At 42.3% G+C, this 27,899-nt stretch overlaps 3 protein-coding genes across 3 annotated transcripts; all 3 read left to right on the top strand.

Moving 5' to 3' along the window:
- The first annotated feature begins 9 nt into the window (after positions 1-9).
- Positions 10-4,848, top strand: kctd14 (potassium channel tetramerization domain containing 14). The gene is made up of 5 exons (XM_014214555.2): positions 10-165; positions 971-1,201; positions 1,352-1,486; positions 1,818-1,970; positions 3,840-4,848. The coding sequence occupies exons 1-5, from the start codon at positions 112-114 to the stop codon at positions 3,993-3,995; spliced, it is 729 nt and encodes a 242-aa protein (XP_014070030.2). The 5' UTR covers positions 10-111; the 3' UTR covers positions 3,996-4,848.
- Positions 4,849-16,568: 11,720 nt separating this feature from the next.
- Positions 16,569-17,576, top strand: LOC106612760 (olfactory receptor 8I2-like). Its single transcript, XM_014214236.2, has one exon. The coding sequence runs from the start codon at positions 16,569-16,571 to the stop codon at positions 17,502-17,504; it is 936 nt and encodes a 311-aa protein (XP_014069711.2). The 3' UTR covers positions 17,505-17,576.
- Positions 17,577-22,620: 5,044 nt separating this feature from the next.
- Positions 22,621-24,947, top strand: LOC106612761 (olfactory receptor 1D2). Its single transcript, XM_014214238.2, has one exon. It carries the CDS (start codon positions 23,509-23,511, stop codon positions 24,445-24,447), a length of 939 nt encoding a protein of 312 aa, XP_014069713.1. The 5' UTR covers positions 22,621-23,508; the 3' UTR covers positions 24,448-24,947.
- Positions 24,948-27,899: the final 2,952 nt, after the last annotated feature.

The raw sequence follows: 27,899 nt of genomic DNA, 5'->3' as shown, positions 1-27,899 counted from the left end.
GGTGAACCGGGCCATCTTAATCGAATCCCCTCACCTGCTGTTCCTTGAGCTTGTTCTAACGAGACGTGTTGACACCATCCAAAACATTTCCCACAACAGTCGGGAAAGAAAATGAGTCTTCCAGACTCCAGATCGCCGGGTAAACAGTCTTCTCCGGGGCTACAGGTAAGGAAAAGTGTTAATTGTGAACTAGTCATTCAGTACAAGCATCTGGAATGTTTGGATGAAGTTGCTTATTTGTTAACTTCTTCAGCTTCTCGATTACCTTCAGCCTGAGACGGTATAAAGTAGTCAACGTTCTCTCTCTCTAGGTCATGAATACAGTCTGCTTTGTAACCGATTTACGAGTTTGTTCTAAAATAGTAGCCTCATGATGACAAATGTGTATTCTACACTATTGCGATCTCACGCAAATCTGGGCTAGTATTCACGAAGCGTTTCAAAGTAGGAGTGCCGCTCCAGGAACAGTTTTGCCTTTTATATCATAATTAATATGATTATACGGGGGACCTGTTCCTAGAGTAGTACTTCTACTCTAAGAACTAAAAGTTATTGGCTCTCATACTGACAAGTGTGGAGGGTGTTGCTGCTCTGCTGACCAGGCAGCTAGGCACATCCTTGAGACTACAGTATTTATCTACCGTGTAGCAGGTGGACGATTCCTTATCTCACACTGAGTCAGTCCACCTCTTGAGACAAATAGCTTGAAATGGACCTGCTGACTGATTGCCACATTGTTATGTAGGCGGTGTCCCTACTTCTTTCATTACATAATTCAATATATATAATGGTTTATTTGAAATAATGAATTTAAGTTTATTTGTGCTTCATTGATGTGTAGTGATAGTAGATAGAATATGTGAAGTGGGCCTTGACCATACTCCGTTCCTAGCCCATTCCCTAATAGTTTCTAACCCTAACGGTCCCTATCCCTCCCTGTACCTAACCTTAGCAGTCTCCCTGTCCCCAGAGTTGTTCTGTAGTGCAGCTGAATGTGGGTGGTCATATGTTCACCACATCTCTGTCTACGCTGCGTAAACACCCTGACTCCCAGCTGGCCTTCATGTTCAGTAGTGGTCAGCAACCCAAATTGCCCACCGACGCCAAGGGACGCTACTTCATTGACCGCGACGGGACGCACTTCGGAGCCATTCTTCAGTTCCTACGCACCCAGCGCCTGCCCACAGAGAGTGTTCTGGAGGTTTGTGACAAACACACACACTAGCCCATATGTTTGAACCCTGAACCAATGAGGTAGCCCATCATGCATTGTCATCATCCCTGAGATCTTTTGCTCCCAGTAGTTACGACACTTCATAATGAGAGTCCTACGTGTGGTTGTGTGTAACAGGTTTACCAGGAGGCGCTCCACTATGACGTCAGAACCCTGGTGAAGCAGCTGCAGGACTCAGCCCAGCTGTTTGGAGAAACAGTGGGGAGGCAGCAGTTCATCTCCAGGGTCCCCAACTATGTGGAGAACCTGGAGGTACAATGGCTCTGATATAATAACAATACCAATACCTAACGCCTGGGGTGATCCAGCAGCCTAAGCCGCTGTCTCTGGATTACATGTATTGAACTACTGCGGCAAGCATGAGTTTGAATACGACCCAGTGCTCTAACACTCTCTCTGCGCCCATCTACTCTTATCTATCCTGTCCAGTAAACACCACAAATGTGAATGGAGTGGGACTGACCCACTCCTTAATTTTAAATTTTTTTTAAATACAAAAACTGCCTCTACATCGTCCCTGTCAAAAAACTGATATCAATAAATATGAGAGATTTATTTATGGTCACTGCTATATGACTACCAGGTGTTGGTGAGAGTGGCCCGAGCAGAAGCCATCGCTGCCCGTCACTCTGCTGTCATCGTTTGTGTTCTGAGGACCGAGGAGGACCTGGGTCGCTATGACAATGCCGTCAACAACCTGGAGGAACAGGAAGTGGTGCGGTTCGGACCATGGAAGGTGTGTAACTGTACTTAATAGTTTTTATATGACTACTACTGATGCCACAAAGGCACTTTCAGCTGGAAAAGTTGTTTTTTTCGTGACAGTTCCTCTTTAAATGGTTCTCTTTCAAATACTCGTTTCGATGTCTCACGATGGGATTTGCTGGATAGGAGGATTATTACGGAAGAACCAGTCACACAACGTGTTACACTGCTAGCTATCGAGACCTGGTTAGCCCACGCTGCAAAACATAAGCTAACTTGGTTAGCTCGCTGGAAAGCAAGCTAACCACACTAGCATTCATACGTGCACAGCAGCAGTGTTACTAGATCCCTTCTCATTTATTTTAACCTACGTTCACTCGTTTGTGTTAATTAACTTATACAGACGCTTTAGCCTTGTGGCTCTACGGTCGTGGGAGAATATCAGCCTGAAGTCAAAAACCGTGCCCACGCGGTTCCCTTTGGCTAGCACTGTGCTAGCTAAAGCGCACCATAGCCACGCAAGGTAGCTGCTAGCTAGCTAATGCCTTACTAGCCTCGTGGCTAGTACAGTGGAAAAACCCTGGAATGAGTAGGTGTTCTAAAAGTTTTGACCGGTAGTGTGTTTCCTTTGCAGCAACACACTTTCGTGGTCTTGCTCCGATGGGGAAAATGGAGGATCTGCACTTTACCCCCAAGCGCCCTCCTCCCCTTTGCGCCTTTTCAGGTTCCAGCCAGGATGTCCGTCCTCCCTCTGGTCTCATCAGACAAATGGAGCATGATGACAGATTGCCAGTTGCCATTTATCATGGTTGTCTTCCCATGCCTCGCAGCATTTTGCCTCAAACTGTCTCTTGTGCGCAAGCGAACACAGTAGAACAGATTCACGAGTGCAGCTCCAGTTCACGCAGTTGGGCCATTGCCCGCTCTACCTCCTTTTACTGGAGCGAATGTCTGAGGATACTTTTGCTGTTATTAACCTTCCTCCTCGGAGTAGGGCCAAGACAGACCAGATACTGCTTTACTGCAAGGGTGATATCTTATGGTTTTTTTTCTCTGGTAAGCAGAGTGAGGGAACAAGGCTTATCCCTCATCTTAGAGCCTCTCGACAGCCAGGGAAGCTCTGGTTGGCAGAGATCACGCAGCTACCTTTACGCAGGGATCTTTTGGCCCAAGCGAACAAAATTTTCCACCCTGCCCCAGGAACCATTGCCCTCTGGGCCTGGCCCATGAGAGGATGAATCTGAATGCGACAAGCTTTCCACTCCGAGTCATTGAGACTATCCAGAGTGCCAGTGTCTCTTCTACACTGTATGGAACTAGTGGTGCGTTTTTGAGAAGTGGCTATCCCATTGCATAGTGGAGGCTGTTATACTGGCCACCCCACATACATTTGAGGTTTTATTGACTGGATGTCACTGCACCTTTCTTTGGCGCATACTGCCCTCAGTGTCGGAGCCTGAGGGTTGATCATGTCGGACTGTGATATAGGAGTTGGGCATATCCCATAGTGAGACAGCTTTCAAATACTTGATTCGGTAACTCAAGGTTAATTGCGTAACCCTGGTTCTCTGAAAATATGGGTGAGATGTCTCACTGCATTTCTCTGCTCGCACGACTGCAATGAAGAAGAGGCATGCTTGAGATTGACCAGAGTGTGGGGAGAGTGGTGCCTTATAAAGAGGGAGGGACACCACATTCAATTACAACCTATCTGCCTCTGACAGACGTTGTGTGATTGGTTCTCCCGTAGCTATCCGCCTATCCAGTGAATCCCATAGTGAGACATCATTCTCACTCATATTCTCAGAGAACCATGGTTATGCAGAGAACATGGGTTACGCAAGTAACCTTGAGTTATGTGTGATTTATGTGTTTTTCTCATTGTTTGTGTGCGCTACAGGCCCCTCCGACTGCCATTGACCTGTTGGACTGCATCAAGATGGATGTAGAGGCCAGGGGATACAAAGTGAGATACGAGCCTCACAGCTCAGACAGAGGCTTTCTGTTCAAGACCAATGATGGATTCCTGTACAAACTAATCTTCACTTGGTGGTAACAGAATGACAGAAGTGTGTGGTGTAGAACATCTATGGCGGCCTTCTGATTCTCTACCCTTCTTCAGAAGTGTGCACTCCCCCTCATGCATTTAAAACTATTTGATTTGTGTAAACGAGTCTGGAGGGTGTTTCCACCATATTTATTACACCAGTCCATTCCTTTTAAATCCACGAGGGGGACTGTATGAGTGCTCACTTCACCCTTCACGTTCCCAGACAGAGACTTGCGCAGAGATCCTATTATATTAGAATATATTTAGAAATTAATTGGATCATATTGAAGTTCTAATGTGTCATTCTATGGAGGTGTGTGTGTGTGTATAGATGTACACTCCCCTACGTATTTATTTGGACAGTGAAGCTAAAACGTTTAATTGGGATCTATACTCCAGCATTTGGATTTGAGATCAAATGTTTCATATGAGGCGACAGTACAGACTGTCACCTTTTATTTGAGGGTATTTTCATACATATTTACTGTTATTTTATGAATCTAATCCCCCCCCCCATTTGAAGGTGTGTAACACTGGTAACCCTGTGTAACACTGGTAACCCTGTGTAACACTGGTAACCCTGTGTAACACTGGTAACCCTGTGTAACACTGGGTTACCAGCATGTCAAACCAAAAACTGTTTTTTCAAAGTGTTTGCTAATTTATAATACAAAAAAACTAGACATATGACATTTACATAAGTATTCTGACCCTTTACTCAGTACTTTGTTGAAGCACATTTGGCAGCAATTACAGCCGTGACTGTTCTTGCGTATGACTCTACAAGCTTGGCACACCTGTATTTGGGGAGTTTCTCCCATTCTCTGCAGATGCTTTCATGCTGGATGGGGAGTGTTGCTGCACAGCTATTTTTAGGTTTCTCCAGAGATGTTCAAGTCCAGGCTCTGGCTGGGCCAGTCAAGGACATTCAGAGACTTGTCCCGAAGCCACTCCTGTGTTGTCTTGACTGTGTGCCTAGGGTCATTGTCCTGTTGGAAGGTGAATATTCGCCCCAGTCTGATGTCCTGAGCACTCTGGAGCAGGTTTTCGTCAAGGATCTCTCTGTACTTTGCTTCGTTCATCTTTGCCTCGATCCTGACTAGTCTCCCAGTCCCTGATGCTGTAAAAACCCTCCACAGCCTGATGCTGCCACCACCATGCTTCACCCTAGGGATGGTGCCAGGTTTCCTCCAGATGTGATGCTTGGCATTTAGGCCATAGAGTTCAATCTTGGTTTCATCAGAGCAGAGAATCATTCTCATGGTCTGAGAGTCTTTAGGTGCCTTTTGGCAGACTCCAAGCGGGCTGCCGTGTGCCTTTTACTGAGGAGTGGCTTCCGTCGGGCCACTCTATCATAAAGGCCTGATTGGTGGGGTGCTGCAGAGATGGTTGTCCTTCTGGAAGGTTCTCCACAGAGGAACTCGAGCTCTGTCGGAGTCAACCATTGGGTTCTTGGTCACCTCTCTGACCAAGGTCCTTGTCCCCCGATTGCTCAGCACTAGGAATAGTTTTGGTGGTTCCAAACTTCTTCCATTTAAGAATGATGGAGGCCGGCCCTCCTGGGTGGCGCAGTGGTCTAAGGCACTGCATCGCAGTGCTAGCTGTGCCACCAGAGATTCTGGGTTTGAGCCCAGGCTCTGTCGCAGTCGGCCGCGACCGGGAGGTCCATGGGGCGACGTACAATTGGCCCAGCGTCATCCGGGTTAGGGAGGGTTTGGCCGGCAGGGATATCCTTGTCTCATCGCGCACTAGCGACTCCTGTGGCGGGCCGGAAGCAGTGCACGCTGACCAGGTCGCCAGGTGTACGGTGTTTCCTCCGACACGTTGGTGTGGCTGGCTTCCGGGTTGGATGTGCGTTGTCAAGAAGCAGTGCGGCTTGGTTGGGTTGTGTTTCGGAGGACGCATGGCTCTCGACCTTCGCCTCTCCCGAGTCCATACGGGAGTTGCAGCGATGAGACAAGACTATAACTACTACCAATTGGATACCACGAAATTAGGGAGAAAAAGGGGTAAAAAAAAGAATGATGGATGTCATTGTGTTCTTGGGGACCTTCAATGCTGCAGACATTTTTTGGTACCCTTTCCCAGATCTGTGCCTTGACACAATCCTGTCTCGGGGCTCTACGGACAATTCCTTCGACCGCATGGCATGGTTTTTGCTCTGACATGCACTGTCAACTGTGTGACCTTATATAGATGGGTATGTGTCTTTCTAAATCATGTCCACTCAATTGAATTTACCACAGGTGGACTCCAAGTTGTATAAACATCTCAAGGATGACCAATGGAAACAGGATACACCAATTTCGAGTCTCATAGCAAAGGGTCTGAATACTTATGTAAATACATTTAAGTATTTTATAAATTTGCTAAACATTTCTCAACCTGTTTTTGTATTGTCATTATTGGGTATTGTGTGTTGTGGAGGATCATTTTTCTTAAATCCATTTTAGTCTGTAACGTAGCAAAATGTAGAAAAAGTAAAGGGATCTGAATACTTTCCGAAGGCACTCTATATTTAACCTCACAATTAAGTGTTTTACAAAAAAAAATTTGGGGACCACCAGGGTTACAAGTAGGACACAACAAAATTTGACATCAACAGTTGCTTTCATGAGTTTATTGACAAATGTAAATTAAAGCATCAACCTGATACATTTAATTGATATGAATGCTGTAAGTACAGAGATTGTTTGATTAGTGACGGTGAAAACTCTGTGGGGTTTGGAGTTTGTGACATCAACTATCTGAGCTTATTACAGTATTATAGACACTGTCCTGGGGTTTCCTATGATCTTCCATGTAGAATGATCCCTTACCTTCTAACCAGTGGTGTAAAAATACTTTAAAGTACTACTTAAATAGTTTTTAGGGGTATCTGTACTTTACTTTACTATTTATATTTTGGACAACTTTTGCTTTACTACATTCCTAAAGAAAATTATGTAACTTTTACTTCATACATTTCCCTGACACCCAAAAGTACTCGTTACATTTTGAATGCTTAGCAGGACAGGAAAATGGCCTAATTCACACACTTATCATAAGAACATCCCTGGTCATCCCTACTGACCCTGATCTGTCATTCCCACTAAACGCATGCTTCGTTTGTAAATGATGTCTGAGTGTTGGAGCATGCCCCTCGCTATCCGTAAAGTAAAAAAAACTAGAAAATGATGCCATCTGGTTTGCTTTATGTAAGGAATTTGAAATGATTTATACTTAAGTAGTGTTTTACTGGGTGACTTTTACTTGAGTAATTTTCTATTAAGGTATCTTTACTTTTACTCAAGTATGACTATTGGGTTCTTTTTCCACCACTGCTTCTAACGACTCTTGTGTAGGTTGTGAGAGTCATAGAGCGAGACGTTGGTTGTTGCTCGAACTATCCGGACTCTTGTCTCACAAACACAGCTGTAGGTCAGCCATTCATGACTTCAGTGGAATGGAACTTTGCCGAAATACTTAGGCTAGGATTCAATCCGATCACCCCTTTTCATGTTAGTCCTTTTAACGTGGAACCGTCGTCCTCACAACAGCTTATTATCTGAATCCTTCTGACATCGGACCGTTGCCCTAATGTACCCGGAACAGCAAGTTATTCGCCCTTTTAACGCAGAGGCTGCAGGCCTCGTGTACTCGGAACCGCTTTATATTTTCGTAAAGGGCTTATGTAGTGGAGGGGGAGAGAAGGGTGTGTTTCATAGTTTATAACCAATGTCTCTTCACATGGGTAGGCCACTGATTGAGCAGAGCTCTAAACCCAATTCTCTCATTTGGAAGCTGAAATTACATTTCATCTTTTCACAAATAGTTTCATATTTAAACATTTAAATTGCACAACAATTCCATGTGAATCTGATAACTAGAATGTGTAGACTTTCCCAAATACAGTTTGTCGTCTTGTCATCAGTCATAATGTCTCAGATGACAACCGAACTGACATCATATTCATTAAGTACCAACGCATATTTTCAACTGGTTGGATTACCGAAATATGGTTCCTTTCCCCCCACCTTTTGATGTTCCCAGACTCTATATGTTTAACAAAGGTTCTTCAAGAGTCCTTCTGTAGAGTCAAGAGAGGGAAGGGAGAAAGGTATTTATGGGGGGGTCATAAACCTACCCCCAGGCCAACGTCATGACACCAGCAACCCTCCGGTTGTTGGCCCGCCCCTCTAACCTCTAGGCTACATGCAGCACCAGAGTAAAGAAACGTAACAAGTGACACCAGTTTTTGTTGTTCTCATCTAGGTTCCGATCGATCTGGCTCATACCTACCAGATTTCTCCTGTTAGCCCTGGGATTCAAACCGGCAACCTCCAGTTACAGGCTTGCCACTTTAACCTCTTTAAGTGTCAAAAAAGGTTTCTAAACAGAAAAGCATGGTTTACAGAACCACCTTCGTTACACTCCACCACCCATTTCACCTCATAGATAGCTATCCATGTCACAGCACCAATGGGATAGCATCAGTGTCTAACCTAGGTCTCCTGCAGGCCACAAGACTGTGTTACCCTGCTACACTTAAGTGTAGGCATTAGCTCAGGAAGCTTACACAAATATTTAGGTCTCAGACAAGTTTAATTACACCTACATCACTTTTCCGGTTCTGTCCCCTACTGCCTTGGTGGCCATGAGTATAGGCACTTTGCCCTTAAACTGCTACAAGGACAAGGCTGACCCTGTTCTGCTCCAAGCCTGTTCTCTGTGTCAAAGGGTTGGGTACAGTGACAACACAAACATGTTACCATTATACAATATACTTTTATTTTTAAAATAAAATGTTGCTTGAGTATGTGTGAAATTGTCACGTGCCGGTCTCCTGTGTGTGCATGCGTGCGTTTGTAATACATGTTGAGTCTGTATGTGTGGGTGCATACCAGTATGTGTTTTTTGGCAACACCAAAGGGGTATACATAATGCATTCTTAACACCTTGATCACACCTACAGTGTCCACACTACATTCAGACGAGTCTGTGACACTTGTGAGCAAAACGGAGAACTAGTGAGTCATCTTTCCATAGTGGGGTCATATGGGGCTTTGGTGACAAAACGGATGGCACTGTGATAGACTACATCCAGTTTGCTGAGTAGAGTGTTGGAGGCTATTTTGTAAATGACATGGCCAAAGTCAAGGATCGGTAGGATAGTCAGTTTTACGTGGGTATGTTTGGCAGCATGAGTGAAGGAGGCTTTGTTGTGAAATAGGAAGCCGATTTAATTTTGGATTGGAGATGCTTAATGTGAGTCTGGAAGTTGACTTTACAGTCTTACCAGACACCTAGGTATTTGTAGTTGTCCAAGGCAATTTGATAAGCATTAAAAACTTTGTGGCTGGAGCCTCCCGAGTAGCGCAGTGGTCTAAGAAACTGCATCGCAGTGCAAACGTCCGAGTCTGACATCTGATTCCGGCCCGATTCCATCAGTTCAGGCCCCCCAGAAGAGGGCCTCATCTGGGCCGATTCATCATTGCCAGCTGGGTAACATTGATTTTGGTATGTTGTCACATGATTTGGTTTTTGATTAATTACATTAACCAGTGAGGAACGACTTTTTTGATGAATAATGTTATAATTTATTACATTTAGCGGAAGAAGTTAACCGTTCAACATTTTATATTAATCGGCAAATTATTACATTAACTAGTTTTGTTACATAAATCTAAAGTTATTACAAATAGAAAAATGGTTTATTACATCAACCGTTGGAAAATGTATTTCATTAACTGGTGTTACAGACCATTTTACTATACCGTTACTGTTTTGCATGTACAAAACACATTCAAGAAACACCCACATCTAAGCACGCTTCCAAGACACAAATCTCATATTTCTTAATGAAGGGAAGGAAAACCGAGGCAAAATCAGCCAGTCCAGCCCGTCTAACTTTAATGGGTGTACACTCCAGTTAAAACCAATGGGACCATACTCAAACTTTTGCTTAGACCCAAGGTTTATACCTGGGTCTAAAATGGCTAGCGGCTAGCTTTCCTCTTAGCCATTATGCTGAGGATGACCAGCTGAGCACATAATTATATCAGATTTTATGTGTCACATGAGCCGAATACAACAGGTGTAGACCTTACAGTGAAATGTTTACTTACAAGCCCTTAACCAACAATGCAGTTTTAAGAAAATACCTATATAAAAAAAGAGAGAAGGATAACAAATAATTAAAGAGCAACCGGTAACAGAATAGGTTGATTCAATATCATAGACCTTACATGGTAGAGCCACCATCCAATCATATTTGTTAAACAGGTTATCTTGGCCACCAGAGGTTTATTTTGTTGCCTGTATCTCGGTCTAAAGTGCAGTGTGACAATATATAGTTCATAAGGTACACCACCCCGTTCAAGAAAATGGTTTGCACCTACAGACAGAGTCACATGGCTGTGGCTTGCTATATAAGCAGGCAGATAAGCATCGAGGCATTCAGATTCTGTTCGATTGAACAAGTGACCTAAGCGTCTAGGGTTAAAAGAGAATGGTGCGACAAACAAAAAACATACAGTCCTGTGCTATGCGGAACGGCATCTCGGAACGCGCAACTCGTCGGTCCTTGTCATGGATGGGCAATTGCAGCAGACTGATCACACCGTTTACACTCCTATGAGCAAAAAAAATATTAAAAAGCATCTCCAGCCAGTGAGCACGCAATCACCAACACAATTAAGGAGTGGAAAAACATTGCCTGGTTCGACAAATCTCGGTTCCTGTTGCGTCATGCTGATGACAGTCAGGGTTTGGTGTAAGCAGCATGAGTCCATAACCCCATCCTGCCTCGTGTCAATGGTACAGGCTGGTGGCGATGGTGTAATGATGTGGGGAATGTTTTAGGTTCCTTGATACCAATTGAGAAACTTTTCCATTCCCTGAAGAATTCAGGTTGTTCTGGTGGCAAAAGGGGGGGCCTGACCCGGCACTAGATGGATGTACCTAATAAACTTTCGGCTGAGTGTATATTGCATGATGCTGCCTTGACTAGGCTACTATGATGTTACACAACATTCAAAAGGCACGTTTTTGCTTATCCATTTCACACAAATCCAGAATCTTTTTTTTTACAGAAAAAAGTAGGAGGATTATATAACAAGTTTGGATTCATATATTGTAAAACTCAAAGGCTCTCGTGGTGTTATCAAATAGCGATAATTTACCACCACTGCTATCCCGGACTGGTGGCGTAAGTGGTTAACTCGAAAGTGATGGGATACGAATGTGACAAAGTAGCTGATTATAAAAATGTATCTAAAATGTTCATGTAGTTTCATAATATGCAATATATGGTTATTAGGCCCTAGCAGTGTGTTTGTAAACAAGGCTGGAGAAAGAAATAGGTCCTTATTAAATGTATTATTATTCTTTATTTTCAAGGTGTTGGCTGCACTTCCCTTCTCAACACACTAACACAATGTCAGGAACTAGTCACTCTAAACTGTGAGCCATTTGTCCAGACCCATTTCCACACGTGATCTAGTTACTTTGATTATCAGAACGTGCCAGTGAAATTCTGGTAAGGATGCTTTTGTGAAAATGTGTTGGATCACGTCCAACTACACCACTGTTTTTTAATTGGCCGATACAGCATCTGTTACCAGATATAATTATGTGCTTGGCCGATCAGCGTCGTAGCTCCTTTTTCCTTAAATTTTTATCCTTTTTCTTCTCCTTTCTAGGCCTACAGTACACTTTCAGAGCCTACCCTCCCAGAGAGGATGACGGAAGGGTTATGTCCCAAATGGCACCCTACAACTTTTTTTTCATACTTTTTACAGGATGGATGGAATACATTGACCAATGTGTATTATAAATACATCATGACCCTTACTGGATTATTTGGGTCAAACATATCTCACAGTGACCCTGGAGAAACTAGATGCCTTATCTCAAGAAAGGTATCTGGCCAGTTCTGACAATAAAGCTTTTTAACGACACACAGTTCAAGCCACAGTTCAACACATTGATAGAAACTGTCTCTATGTTCTATTCTCTTAGCAGATAGCTTCTCAGGGCTTGATCTAACATAAGTTTACATATTCTTGTCCATATAATTTTCACTCTCAGGTCACAGTTCAAAAATGTGTTTATAGTTTCTTTCATTGTTGCATCATTCACATCAGACCAGTCTGAAGGGAGGCCATTAAGCATAATGACACTGCACCTCCCTGGGACTAACCCGTCAATTGGTGTAACGAGAGACAAGAGACGGCGACCAAGGGCTATCTCTGTGGTTGTTTTAGCCTCTCTGGTCTCACAGGTAGATGTTTCTAAATTGTTTTCAAGGGAATTGAGAGATACTGTGTACTAATGACCTGTTCTCTGAAGACTGACGGACAAATTCAGTAAACATGTTTTCTTGCTCAATTGACCAGCTTCTACATACTATAGCCTAAGACATGAGGATAATGGACAGGCATTCAAGTTGTCTTTACTTAGCATCCCAATGTCTTTGTGTTTTTATGTGGTATACACTTTGTTATATCTCAAACACACAATATTACATACCATTGTTGACCTTCCCTTGAAGATATTCCCATATAAATAGGGTGGCTGAATGTTACCCATTTTGAACCACTGAAACCCAAAGGAGTTGTCTTTGTAATGACAGCAATGTTCAGCAAGACTAGAACAAGTGGCCTTCTGTCAAGTTGTAGGTATAAAGGTATTGTGTTTCAGTCATCCCTAACCCAATATAAGTCAGGCCTGTGCACTACAGATGTAGGCTATTAAAGCTATAAAAGTCTGGGCCTCCCGAGTGGCACAGTGGTCTAAGGCACTGCATCGCAGTGCTAGCTGTGTCACTAGAGATCCTGGTTTGAGTCCAGCCGGCCGCGACCGGGAGACCCATGGTGCGGTGCACAATTGGCCTAGCGTTGTCCAGGTTAGGGGAGGGTTTGGCCGGCAGGGATGTTCTTGTCGCATTGTGCACTAGCGACTCCTGTGGCGGGCCGGGCGCAATGCATGGGAGACCCATGGTGCACCTGGTGGTCACCAGGTGTACGGGGTCTCCTCCGACACATTGTGTCAAGAAGCAGTGCGGCTTGGCTTGGCTTGGTTGTGTTTTGGAGGATGCACGGCTCTCGACCTTCGCCTCTTCCAAGTCTGTACGGGAGTTGCAGTGTTGGGACAAGGCTGTAACTACCAATTGGATACCACGAAATTGGGGAGAAAATGTTTTTATAAAAGTCTAAGCCGTTTGGGTGCGTTGTAAGCGAAGATATGAAAATGTTTTAAGATGGTCATACCATATTTGATTTTGAATTTTAGGACCCCTTTAGGTATATTAATAAAAAAATATTGACAAATTATTTCATAAAATATTGAATTTGGCCTTTATTACTTTAGCCCAAAGAAACGCAATGAATAACATTCATGAATGGTAAAAATACAGTCAAAAAATAAATCACAAGGAATAAGGTTTTGAAGTAGGAGATATAAGAAAGCTCAGGAAATATGTTTCTTTGGCACAAAACTACCTCCATACTTTAATTAATTTGTATGGGTTACATTCAGACGAGTCTGTGACACTTGTGAGCAAAACGGAGAACTAGTGAGATTTAGTGAGAGTCTCATCTTTCCATGGTGGGGTCATATTAGTTTGTAGCTCAAACGGTACAGACATTAGTTGGCACAGCAGCGTTATCGTCCCGTGACACTTGTGGGTACGTTCAAAGATATACGTTTTGCTAATCGGTACCACCTCAACATTTTGGGGAGCATGATGTCCCTGGCTCGATGGGTTGTGTCAATCAAGAGGTAAGCTGACATGAGGACTGTAAACTGTCCGCTGGGGTAGATAGATGATACGGACCACTTCAATATGAACTTTATGAAGGTTATAGTACTTCGTACAAAGACCAATTTTTATACGCTCCGACAATATTTTACAGTGAATTTTGCAATTTAAATGTTTTTCATTACATATATTTTTATCATTAATTCATGCAAAAACTGGCTACTACTAAAGTCTAGCCCTTCTCTGATTCACTTCCTGGAGCTGAACAGTAAACTTTGCTGAAATCTGTGCATTTTGTGGAAAGCCTTTAGAGACAAAGAGAAATTAACCCTTGTGGTCCAATTACTAAATAGGAATTTGGCCATGCTCTAAACAAGGTCTGTTCAAAATGTAGCCCAAAATAACTTGAACTTGAACAACGTTCACTTGAAAATACACTGCTCAAAGGGAACACTATAGGGAACACTTAAACAACACAATGTAATTCCAAGTCAATCACACTTCTGTGAAATCAAACTGTCCACTTAGGAAGCAACACTGATTGACAATAAATTTCACATGCTGTTGTGCAAATGGAATAGACAACAGGTGGAAATTATAGGCAATTAGCAAGACACCCCCAATAAAGGAGTGGTTCTGCAGGTGGGGACCACAGACCACTTCTCAGTTCCTATGCTTCCTGGCTGATGTTTTGGTCACTTTTGAATGCTGGCAGTGATTTCACTCTAGTGGTAGCATGAGACGGAGTCTACAACCCACACAAGTGGCTCAGGTAGTGCAGCTCATCCAGGATGGCACATCAATGCGAGCTGTGGCAAGAAGGTTTGCTGTGTCTGTCAGCGTAGTGTCCAGAGCATGGAGGCGCTACCAGGAGACAGGCCAGTACATCAGGAGACGTGGAGGAGGCCGTAGGAGGGCAACAACCCAGCAGCAGGACCGCTACCTCCGCCTTTGTGCAAGGAGGAGCAGGAGAAGCACTGCCAGAGCCCTGCAAAATGACCTCCAGCAGGCCACAAATGTGCATGTGTCTGCTCAAACGGTCAGAAACAGACTCCATGAGGGTGGTATGAGGGCCCGACGTCCACAGGTGGGGGTTGTGCTTACAGCCCAACACCGTGCAGGACGTTTGGCATTTGCCAGAGAACACCAAGATTGGCAAATTCGCCACTGGCGTCCTGTGCTCTTCACAGATGAAAGCAGGTTCACACTGAGCACGTGACAGACGTGACAGAGTCTGGAGACGCCGTGGAGAACGTTCTGCTGCCTGCAACATCCTCCAGCATGACCGGTTTGGCGGTGGGTCAGTCATGGTGTGGGGTGGCATTTCTTTGGGGGGCCGCACAGCCCTCCATGTGCTCGCCAGAGGTAGCCTGACTGCCATTAGGTACCGAGATGAGATCCTCAGACACCTTGTGAGACCATATGCTGGTGCGGTTGGCCCTGGGTTCCTCCTAATGCAAGACAATGCTAGACCTCATGTGGCTGGAGTGTGTCAGCAGTTCCTGCAAGAGGAAGGCATTGATGCTATGGACTGGCCCGCCCGTTCCCCAGACCTGAATTCAATTGAGCACATCTGGGACATCATGTCTCGCTCCATCCACCAACGCCACGTTGCACCACAGACTGTCCAGGAGTTGGCGGATGCTTTAGTCCAGATCTGGGAGGAGATCCCTCAGGAGACCATCCGCCACCTCATCAGGAGCATGCCCAGGCGTTGTAGGGAGGTCATACAGGCACGTGGAGGCCACACACACTACTGAGCCTCATTTTGACTTGTTTTAAGGACATTACATCAAAGTTGGATCAGCCTGTAGTGTGGTTTTCCACTTTAATTTTGAGTGTGACTCCAAATCCAGACCTCCATGGGTTGATAAATTGGATTTCCATTGATTATTTTTGTGTGATTTTGTTGTCAGCACATTCAACTATGTAAAGAAAAAAGTAATAAGATTATTTCTTTCATTCAGATCTAGGATGTGTTGTTTAAGTGTTCCCTTTATTTTTTTGAGCAGTATATAAAAATTGCACAGAAGTGAGCTAAACTTTGCTGAGATCTTTGCATTTTGTGGAAAGCGTGAATATGAACTTCAACAATATTACCTTGCTACATGAACAAAATCCTATTCTATCTCATACCTCATCTCATAGTCAGTCCTATAGACATGGTCTCATTAGGAAGGTAACCTCCAGAGTGAGTAGTGTGTGTCTGAGGGGTTCACCTGTCTGTCACTCCATACATCTCACAAGTTGCTATGGCAGTTGAGATACTCAGATACTGCCCCATAAAGGAGTGGTGCGGAGAGTGGAGAAGTGTCATACCTAGGTATGATCTGGTCTGCTCAGGTGGAGGTGTTCTGCTCTGGCCCTCAGAAGAGAGATACCGAGACCATACAAATACACAGACCATACGAATGATCATCTTCAAGGAGAACCTACTTTGAAGACTTTGAAAATACTTACTTTGTTTTCGATTAATCATCTAACTAATTCAGTTTAATATTGTTTAGGATTACTCTCTAACTTTGAGTTAAATTAAGTGAAGATCTGTGAAGATCATAAAACGGGTTGAATACTGGTCTGTGTGCTCACTGCATTGTAATGTAGGTGGCTGCTGAAGCTGGGTGGTTTTGGGTTGACTTGTTTGACATCTGAATACCAACAACATTGTTTGAAGGAGAGCTATCATCGTTGAGAGGCTGAGAGACTGCTGTATGGGTGGCAGTTACTGTTAAAATGTCCTCAAATTGTTTTTAAATAGACCAACCAACAAAACTTGGATAAACTGAACATTCTCAGGTCCTGTGTACACGAGCCATGTGTACCTGCTGTCAATGACAATGGAGTTCAACTCCTCCCAGCAGATAGTGTTTGTGCTGCATGGACTGAACGTGACACAGACAAACAAACACATCTACTTCTCATTAACTCTCATCCTATACCTCTTCACCATTTTTGTAAATCTGATAGTGATCGTTACCATTTTTCTGGAGAAAATGTTGCATGACCCTATGTATTTATTTCTCTGTAATCTGTGCATTAATGGTATCTATGGCGCTTCAGCTTTCTACCCAAAGATACTTTATGACCTTTTATTTGACTCTCATGTGATAACATACCCTGGGTGCATGACCCAGATATTGGTAATCTACTCCTTTGCTTTCTGTGAATTCACCAGCTTGACAGTGATGGCATATGACAGGTATGTTGCCATCTGTAAACCGTTACAATACCACTCTATCATGACTACTCGAAAAGTGTGGACACTGCTTCTTCTTACGTGGCTTTTCTCATGGCTAGAAAGTAGCATTGGGATGGGACTAACAGCTAGGTTACCCCTCTGTGGCGTCAACATCGATAAACTCTACTGCTCAAACTGGGCCGTCGTAAAGCTCTCATGCGTTGACACCACTCTGAACAACCTCTACGGCTTCATTCTCACGTTTTCTCATGTTTCTCAAACAATACTCATCCTGATATCCTACATGAACATCATCAAAGCGTCTTTGCATTCCCGTGTGCAGAGAAAGAAATTCATGCAGACCTGTCTGCCTCATCTGATCACCCTCACTAACTTCACCATATCCCTCACCTTCGATGTGATCTACGCTCGCTACGGCAGCAACACCAGCCTGCTGGCCCTGAGGAATATCATGGCGGTGGAGTTCCTAGTTGTGCCTCCTCTGGTGAACCCTATTATATACGGGATGAAGCTCACTCAGATTCGGAATAGACTTATGCAGATGTTCAACCGGAAAGTTGCTGCCCTAATCTAAATGTATTGTGGTGATGCGCTTGTGTGTATCAACATATCTTTCTTGTTGATCTATAAAGCTATATTGACAATTTTCATTTGTAATTTTTCAGGGACATTAGGAAGGAAAAGGTGCAACTCTCGCTCACAATTAAAATCTTGGTGCTTTATTTGATCTAAATATTAAAATAATGATGCTCTAGCAATCAATGGCCTTCATCAGAATTATTTTTCATGGATGTCGTGTGGAATAACTTTGCCCCTCTTATTTGTTGTCAATGACTGAGATTCAGGTGTTTGGCTTCATGGAGTCATCTTGTTACCTTGACCAACAAACTCAAAATAGCTGTATATAGCCAACTTTATATACAGTGCATTTGGAAAGTATTCAGACTCCTTGTTAGGTTACAGCCTTATTCTAAAATTGATTAAATATTTTTTCCCTCATCAATCTACACACAATACCCCATAATGGAAAAAAACTTTTTTAGATTTTTTTGCAAATGTATAAAAAAAAAAGTATTCAGACCCTTTGCTATGAGACTCAAAATTGAGCACAGGTGCATCCTGTTTCCATTGATCATCCTTGAGATGTTTCTACAACTTCATTGGAGATGACTTGGAAATGATTTGGAAAGGCACACACCTGTCCAGTGGTGGAAAAAGTACCCAATTGTCATACTTGAGTAAAGGTAAAGATACCGTAACAGAAAATGACTCAAGTTAAAGTGAAAGTCACCCAGTAAAATACTACTTGAGTAAAATACTGAAAGTATTTCATTTTAAATATACTTATGTATCAAAAGTAAAAGTATAAATCATTTCAAATTCTTTATATTAGGCAAACCATTTTTGTTTTTTAAATTTACGGTTAGTCAAGGGCACACCACAACACTCAGACATAATTTACACATGAAGCATTTGTGTTTAGTGAGTCTGCCAAATCAGAGGCAATTCGGATGAGCAGGGATGTTCTCTTGATAAGTGCGTGTATTGGACCATTTTCCTGTCCTGTTAAGCATTCAAAATGTAATGAGTACTTTTGGGTGTCAGGGAAAATATATGGAGTAAAAAGTACATTATATTCTTTAGGAATGTAGTGGAGTAAATGCAGAAGTTGTCAAAAATATAAAATGTAAAGTATAGATACCCCCAAAAACAACTTAAGTAAAAATACTTAAAAATATTACTTAAGTACTTTACACAACTGCTCCGGTCTATATAAGGTCCCACAGTAGACAGTGCATGTCAGAGCAAAAACCAAGCCATGAGGTTGAAGGAATTGTCCATAAAGCTCTGAGACAGGATTGCGTTAAGGCACAGATCTGGGGAAGGGTACTCAAAACATTTCTGAAGCATTGAAGGTCCCCAACATCACAGTGGCCTCCATTATTCCTAAATGCAAGAAGTTTGGAACCACCAAGACTCTTTCTAGAGCTGGCCACCCGGCCAAAGTGAGCAATCGGGGGAGAAGGGCCTTGGTCAGGGAGGTGACCAAGAACCCGATAGTCACTCCACAGAGCTCCAGAGTTCCTCTGTGGAGATGGGACAACCTTCCAGAAGGACAACCATCTCTGCAGAGCGGCCAGACAAAGGCTACTCAGTAAAAGGCACATGACAGCCCGCTTGGAGTTTGCCAAAAGGCACCTAAAGGACTCTCAACAGATATGAAAATGTCTGTTTATCAGTGAGAGGATTAGACACAAGATCAATGTTAAAGTCAGTGCTTCAACAATTGGGTGAAATTAAGGCCTAGATTCAATCAGATCAAGCGTTAACCGGCGATAGCCGACACCCACATAAAGAAGTCGGAAGTTTACATACACTTAGGTTGGAGTCATTAAAACTTGTTTTTCAACCACTCCACAAATTTCTTGTTAACAACTATAGTTTTGGCAAGTTGGTCAGGACATCTACTTTGTGCATGACACAAGTCATTTTTCCAACAATTGTTTACAGACAGATTATTTAACTTATAATTCACTGTATCACAATTCCAGTGGGTCAGAAGTTTACATACACTAAGTTGACTGTGCCTTTAAACAGCTTGGACAATTCCAGAAAATGATATCATGGCTTTAGAAGCTTCTGACAGGCTAATTGACATAATTTGAGTCAATTGGAGGTGTACCTGTGGATGTATTTCAAGGCCTACCTTCAAACTCAGTGCCTCTTTGCTTGGCATCATGGGAAAATCAGTCAGCCAAGACATCAGGACAAAATGGTAGACCTCCACAAGTCTGGTTCATCCGTGGGAGCAATTTCCAAACGCCTGAAGGTACCACGTTCATCTGTACAAACAATAGTACGCAAGTATAAACACCATGGGCACATGCAGCCGTCATACCCCTCAGGAAGGAGACGTGTTCTGTCTTCTAGAGATTAACATACTTTGGTGCGAAAAGTGCAAATCAATCCCAGAACAACAGCAAAGGACCTTGTGAAGATGCTGGAAGAAACAGGTACAAAATTATATCCACAGTAAAATGAGTCCTATATCGACATAACCTGAAAGGCTGCTCAGCAAGGAAGAAGCCACTCTTCCAGAACCGCCATAAAAAAGACAGACTACAGTTTGCAACTGCACATGGGGACAAAGACCGTACTATTTGGAGAAATGTCCTCTAGTCTGATGAAACAAAAATACAACTGATTGGCAATAATGACCATTGTTATGTTTGGAGGAAAAAAGGGGGTGCTTGCAAGCCGAACCGTGAAGCACGGAGGTGGCAGCAATGTTGTGGGGGTGTTTTGCTGCAGGAGGGACTGGTGCACTTCACATAATAGATGGCATCATGAGGAAGAACATTTTTGTGGATATATTGAAGCAACATCTCAAGACATCAGTCCGGAAGTTAAAACTTGTGGGTCTTCCAAATGGACATTGACCCCAATCATACTTCCAAAGTTGTGGCAAAATGGCTTAAGGACAACAAAGTCAAGGTATTGGAGTGGCCATCACAAAGCTCTGACCTAAATCCTATAGAAAATGTGTGGGCAGAACTGAAAAAGCGTGTGCAAGGAAGCAGGCCTACAATCCTGACTCAGTTACACCAGCTCTGTCAGGAGGAATGGGCCACAATTCACCAACTTATTGTGGGAAGCTTGTGGAAGGCTACCCAAAATGTTTGACCCAAGTTAAACAATTTAAAGGCAATGCTACCAAATACTAATTGAGTGTATGTAAACTTCTGACCCACTGGGAAAGTGATGAAAGAAATAATAGCTGAAATAAATCATTCTCTCTACTATTATTCTGACATTTCACATTTTTAAAATAAAGTGGTTATCCTAACTGACCTAAGGCAGGGCATTTTTACTAGGATTAAATTTCAGGAATAGTGAAAAACTGAGTTTAAATGTATTTGGCTAAGGTGTATGTAAACTACCGACTTCACCTGTACATTTGAGGCCAAAAGTTTTTAGAATGACACAAATATTAATTTCCACAAAGTTTGCTGCTTCAGTGTCTTTAGATATTTTTGTCAGATGTTACCATGGAATAGTGAAGTATAATTACAAGCATTTCATAAGTGTCAAAGGCTTTTATTGACAATTACATGAAGTTGATGCAAAGAGTCAATATTTGCAGTGTTGGCCCTTCTTTTTCAAGACCTCTGCAATCCACCCTGGCATTCTGCCAATTAACGTCTGGGCCACATCCTGACTGATGGCAGCCCATTCTTGCATATTCAATGCTTGGAGTTTGTCCACCCGCCTCTTGGGGATTGACCACAAGTTCTCAATGGGATTAAGGTCTGGGGAGTTTCCTGGCCATGGACCCAAAATATCGATGTTTTGTTCCCGAGCCACTTAGTTATCAATTTTGCCTTATGGCAAGGTGCTCCATAATGCTCGAAAAGGCATTGTTAGTCACCAAACTGTTCCTGGAAGGTTGGGAGAAGTTTCTCTCGGAGGATGTGTTGGTACCATTCTTTATTCATGGTGTAACGGATGTGAAATGGCTAGTTAGTTAGCGGTGGTGTGCGCTAATAGCATTTCAATCAGTGACGTCACTCGCTCTGAGACTTGAAGTAGGGTTTCCGCGGCTTTTGTGGCGCGATGGGTAACGATGCTTCATGGGGTGGCAGTTGTTGATGTGTGCAAGGGTCCCTGGTTCGAGCCCAGGTTGGGGCGAAGAGAGGGACGGAACCTACACTGTTACAATTGCTGTGTTCTTAGGCAAAATTGTGAGTGAGCCCACTCCCTTGGCTGAGGAGCAACCCCACACATGAATGGTCTCAGGATGCTTTACTGTTGGCATGACACAGGACTGATGGTAGCGCTCACCTTGTCTTCTCCGGACAAGCTTTTTTCCGGATGCCCCAAACAATCGGAAAGGGGATTCATCAGAGAAAATTACTTTACCCCAGTCCTCAGCATCCAATCCATGTACCTTTTGCAGAATATCAGTCTGTCCCTGATGTTTTTCATGGAGAGAAGTGGCTTCTTTGCTGCCCTTCTTGACACCAGGTCATCTTCCAAAAGTCTTCGCCTCACTGTGCATGCAGATGCACTCACACCTGCCTGCTGCCATTCCTGAGCAAGCTCTGTACTGGTGGTGCCCCGATCCTGCAGCTGTATCAACTTAGGGAGACGGTCCTGGCGCTTGCTGGACTTTCTTGGGCGCCCTGAAGCCTTCTTCACAACAATTGAACCGCTCTCCTTGAAGTTCTTGATGATCCGATAAATGGTTGATTTAGGTGCAATCTTACTGGCAGCAATATCCTTGCCTGTGAAGCCCTTTTTGTGCAAAGCAATGATGACGGCACGTGTTTCCTTGCAGGTAACCATGATTGACAGAGGAAGAACAATGATTCCAAGCACCACCCTCCTTTTGAAGCTTCCAGTCTGTTATTCGAACTCAATCAACATGACAGAGTGATCTCCAGCCTTGTCCTCGTCAACACTCACACCTGTGTTAACGAGAGAATCACTGACATGATGTCAGCTGGTCCTTTTGTTGCAGGGCTGAAATGCAGTGGAAATGTTTTTTGGGGGATTCAGTTCATTTGCATGGCAAAGAGGGACTTTGCAATTCATCTGATCACTCTTCATAACATTCTGGAGTACATGCAAATTGCCATCATACAAACTGAGGCAGCAGACTTTGTGAAAATTAATATTTGTCATTCTCAAAACTTTTGGCAACGACTGTATATACTCCCTCTACCGTTTGTCTTTGTCGGTCATTGTAATTGTCTTCCTGAGCGGAATCTCTCCTACTATTTCCTGAGTACTTTTTATTTTGCACTTTGGGTTCGCCTTGTGCCTTTTTGTTAATGAAGATATATTTTGAGCACAACAACTTTTGGGTTTCGTCCCGCTTTGATCTATGGTGCTTAAATAAATTCAGTAGTTCTAAACCTGCGACTGCCTACTCCCCTCTACACGAGTGACACATAATTTCTCTGTATCCCAGAGATTATTTAAAACATTGCATCAAGTTTATCATGTATTGACACTGAGAATGTTTTATTTCATTTTAGCTACCCGGTCTTTATAATTCACCAAATAAAAAATGGTTCTGTTCTTGGACTGTTCTGGTTTTCTACAGTTTCCAGTATTTGAGTGAAATATCATATTCTGCTGGCAGACGTTTGGATTGAGTAAATATAACCAAATGAGTTACTTGTTATAAACTCATTACAGATCCATCTCTATGGAGTGGTTACATGTTGACACAAACTACAATCCCATGTGAGCATACACTAAGATCTATTTAGAGGCTAACAGGACAAGGTATTGGAGCAGTATCCCTCTGTCAAGCAAGAAAACATTTCATGGACCAAAGCTAATTTCTTTCTTTCACGCAGATGTCTAATTTCCAGATTTAATCGGGATCTTTAATTTTTAAGAGTAAGAGTTTGAGGGAGGATGTGAATGTGTTTTAAAACTATTCTTTAGTCTGAGCTAACACAGAATCCAAAAATGCACTCTTGCATTCATTCACATAAATACACACTCAAGCCTTGTAAGGACTAAGAATTGCTGTATTGACCAAAGAAAGAAAATTAACAAAAGCTATGGAGAACTCAACGCAGGTTGAATTCTTTTATCTATGTGGCTTACAAGAGACATTTAACAACAAATCAGTCTATTTTATCTTGTGTCTTATCACATACCTTCTCATCATCACTGGGAATCTGACTCTGATCATAACAATCATTCAGGAGAAAGGCCTCCATGAGCCCATGTATATCTTTCTGTGTAGTCTATGTGTCAATGGATTGTACGGAACCACTGGTTTCTACCCCAAGTTCTTATTGGACCTTCAGTCAGATGTTCAGGTGATATCTTATGGTGGATGTTTGACTCAGGCCTATGTAATATACACATCTATCATGTGTGAAGTTTCGATTCTAACAGTGATGTCTTACGACAGGTATGTGGCAATATCCAGACCATTACTATACCATACCATTGTGACATCTTTAACTGTTAGAAAGTTACTCTTATTGTCTTGGTGTTATCCTTTATTTATAGCACTCATAACAGTTATTTTAACTGTCAGAATTCCTTTGTGTGGATCTCGCATTGATAAAATCTTCTGTGACAATCCGTCTATATTGAAGCATTCATGTTTACCCATAACCATCAATCATATTTTGAGCTATTGTATAATAGTGCTTCATGTTTTACAGATACTTTTCATTGCCTTTTCTTACTGTCAGATTGTAAGGACTTGTGTAAAGTCAGCTGAGGGAAGGATTAAGTTCACACAGACATGTGTGCCACATTTATTGACAATGGTTATTTTCATCACAGTGACCCTGTTTGACATTTTGCAAGGGTGGAATAGTGATGTTAATATTACACTAAATATGCGTAACGCAATGGGTGTACAATTCCTTGTTTTACCACCTGTCTTAAACCCTGTTATATATGGACTTAATCTCCAGCAGATTCGAAGTGCAGTTTTTAAAATGTGTAATAAACATAAAATCTTTGATATGAGACGTTAGTTACATGATCTTACACAACAGGGAGACTTCCTGATATCAGAAGGTAAAATCTGCCAAAACTGTTGCAAGGTTAAATGGGCCCTCATTTCTTGGTATCTACTGCCCTCTTCTGGAAAAGTGATTTACAAATATTCCAAGAATAATGTAATTGTAGCACACTTCCTGAGCAGGAAAATGCCTGAACACGTCCCAAATGACACCATATTTCCTTTAGAGTGCACTACTTTTGACCAGAGCCAAAGTAGTGCACTATTAAGGGAATAGGGTGCAATTGGTAGCAAAAATATATTATTCCTTATGCAGTTACTCTTAAATATATATTTTCCCCACGGGGTGGTTTATTGTTAGCACAGTAAAAAAAAAAAAAATGTATGTCAATAATTCTTGTGCTTACAGTTCTGTAAAAATAGTTTTTTTTAAATGTTATTGAGTTGTGATAACGCATCTATGTGCTTATAGCCAGGCCTCTTCCTCACTGCATCTCTCAAAATAAATGTATATTCACGACCGCTTTGGAAGGCAATTCATTGTTTTATTGGTGCAATAACAATAATATTCATTTAACTAGAAAGTATGGTTGAATGTAGGCTACACATCCGGAGTGATATAAATCCCATAAACAAGAAATACTGAACAGAAATATCAAATTCTGAATTTCCATTTAATTTAAACACTACATTTGTATTTTTATCCAAGTTGAACATACTGTATATTCAATACTCATATTCTGAAAAAAAGGATGACGTATTTTTACTGTCTTATGATGGTATGAATTGTTGTTTTAGCAATGACAACAAGTAGGCTATGTATAGCTTTGGATGACATATTGACTAGCCAACCATTGATTGTAGCTTTGCCTTACCTTCCCTCTCTTATTATGTAGTGTTATGATTTTTTCTATTGGGATAACAGGATGAAAAATAGCCTACTATACAGAAGTCACTATTGGATCTAAAGTTTGTGCTAAATGCAAACACAGCAAAATGCAATGTTTTTTTTATTACTAATGGTAGAGAAATTGAGTTCCTTCCTTCCTACACATATCTTGGCATCTGGCTTGATGACAAACTGTCATTTAAAAAACATGTCACTGAGCTGGTGAAGAAGTTGAAGTTATTTTACAGAAACAAAGCATGTCTGACTTTTGTTAATAGGAAGGAAATTGGCCATTATGTCTATTTTAGATTATGGGGATATTATCTATATTCAAGTGTAACAGTGCTCTTCTTGCATTGTAAACAATCAATCATTGACAAGGACTCCAGCATGTAGCACCAGTCACAGATTTATTATCTGATAGAAAAACAGCATGAATAGTACGTCATACAATGCAGCCTCCATAGATAATTCTACTTTCTGCACCCGCGCTGTACAAAATACATAAAACACCCCCAGACACCGTGAAGAACCAGCTAGCATTTACTGAAATTATATTCAACAAATGTACCACAAATATTCACAAATAAAACATCACATCTCATGTACAATATTCCAGAAATGTTTATAAACAAATTGATATAACTTATACTTTCCGATCTGCGTTTTTGATGTACAGTGCTTTGCAGCAGTTAACTTATCGCTGGTTTGGCCCTTGTTGACTGGGACGATTCTAACTCACACACCGCCCCTCGTAAGCATGCTACGCCAGTAAGATTCCATTGCTTGAAGGCAAGCTAAAAATGAAAACCAATAAACCCATTGGCTTACAATAGAGTGGCTAGGGGAATCACCAATAATAACCCTGTTGTCACACCCTGATCTGTTTCACCTGTCTTTGTGATTGTCTCCACCCCCCTCCAGGTGTCGCCCATCTTCCCCATTATCCCCTGTGTATTTATAAGTGTGTTTTCTGTCTGTCTGTGCCAGTTTGTCTTGTTTGTTCAAGCCTACCAGCATTTTGTCTCAGCGCCTGCTCTTCCCCAGTCTCTATTTATCTTGTCCTCCTGGTTTTGACCCTTGCCTGTCCTGTCTCTGAGCCCACCTGCCTGACCACTCTGCCTGCCCTTGACCCTGCCTGCCATCCTGTACCTTTGCCCAACCTTTGAATTACCGACCTCTGCCTGAGCCTGCCTGCCGTCCTGTACATTTCCCTCACTTCTCTGGACTATTTACCCCTGCCTACCTTGACCTGTCTATTTGCCTGCCCCTTTGGGATTATTAAACTATTGGTTATCTGACGTGGTCTGCATCTGGGTCTTACCTTCATATCTGATACCTGTAGATAATCAGCTCTGTAGATTTAGTTATGAAGAGACAGAATCACTACAGCTGTGTTCGAATTTCATACTAACATACTGTATACTACATACTTAATGAACATATACCACATACTATATACTATCAGTTAATTTTGTATATTGTAAATGAACAGTATCCTTTCCATTGAGCGTACTAGCTCTTCACCTGTCTACGGGAAGTTGATGTTGCTATGCAACCAATTTGCTAGCTAGTTAGCATAACAAATTACTAGTTGTTCTTAAATTCAATCTGGAGTGCCAGAGTGTGCTCGTAAATTCATAGCGTTTTGCTCTCGGACGGTTGGGCCGAAGAGTAGGGTTGATTTGAGAGTTCTGACCTTACAACGGCAGTCAAGCACCCAAGCTAAAGTTGGCTAGCTTGCTAGCTACTAGACACAAATGAGACCACTCTGACCATTTTACTCGCCCTAGCAGAGCTGGTTAGGCAGTTATGTTATCCAGATAGTTGTTGACTGTAACTGTGCTGCTGGCAACAATTTAATTACACTTTTTGGCCGACGTTTACTGACACCGGCCATATTCAATGGGGTAAATTCATTATTCTGTGCTCTGGTACACTCAAACGAGAGTGCTCTGACATCGGAGTAGATAGCCAGAGCGAATTTACGAAAGCACCCGAATGTCCATTGAGAACGCACAACAACTATACCATTTAGCTAAGCATGACAAGAATAATCAAGTCAATAAACATTGAGTAGTTAGCCTATAGTTAATGTTCTGGCAAGTTTGATGTATAAGTAGCCAACTAACATTAGGTAGCTAGCTAACATACCGGTTCATACTGCTGTAATAATATTCTATGTGGTTCGTAAGGTCAGCGTAGCTAACAAATTGTCAGCCAACATAACGTGTAAAGTAACTTATTTGAAAACTAATTACTTTATTACATTGCTCAACATTTGTCATAATTAGTTAAAGCGATAAATTTGTATCCGCTCTCGAAGTACTTCGGCTGCATATTTTCCGCCCTTTTCTTCAAATTTGAAAACAATGTGAAGCCACACCCATTTCCCGAATAATTGCATTATGGGCCCTAAAGTATGGAAATAGTGTCCTCTGCGTGTATACTTCATATTTTGCTGAATTTAGTACGTCATCTGGGAACTTTTGGCATACTAACTATATCCATACTATGACCAATAAGCATACTATATATACACTCAATTCATGTCACAAATATTACAGTTAGTGCGG

Source organism: Salmo salar, chromosome ssa09 (assembly GCF_905237065.1).
Source record: "Salmo salar chromosome ssa09, Ssal_v3.1, whole genome shotgun sequence".
Classification (NCBI taxonomy): domain Eukaryota; kingdom Metazoa; phylum Chordata; class Actinopteri; order Salmoniformes; family Salmonidae; genus Salmo; species Salmo salar.
The sequence above is the reverse complement of the archived record's forward strand: the minus strand, read 5'-3'. Positions and strand labels throughout refer to the sequence as shown.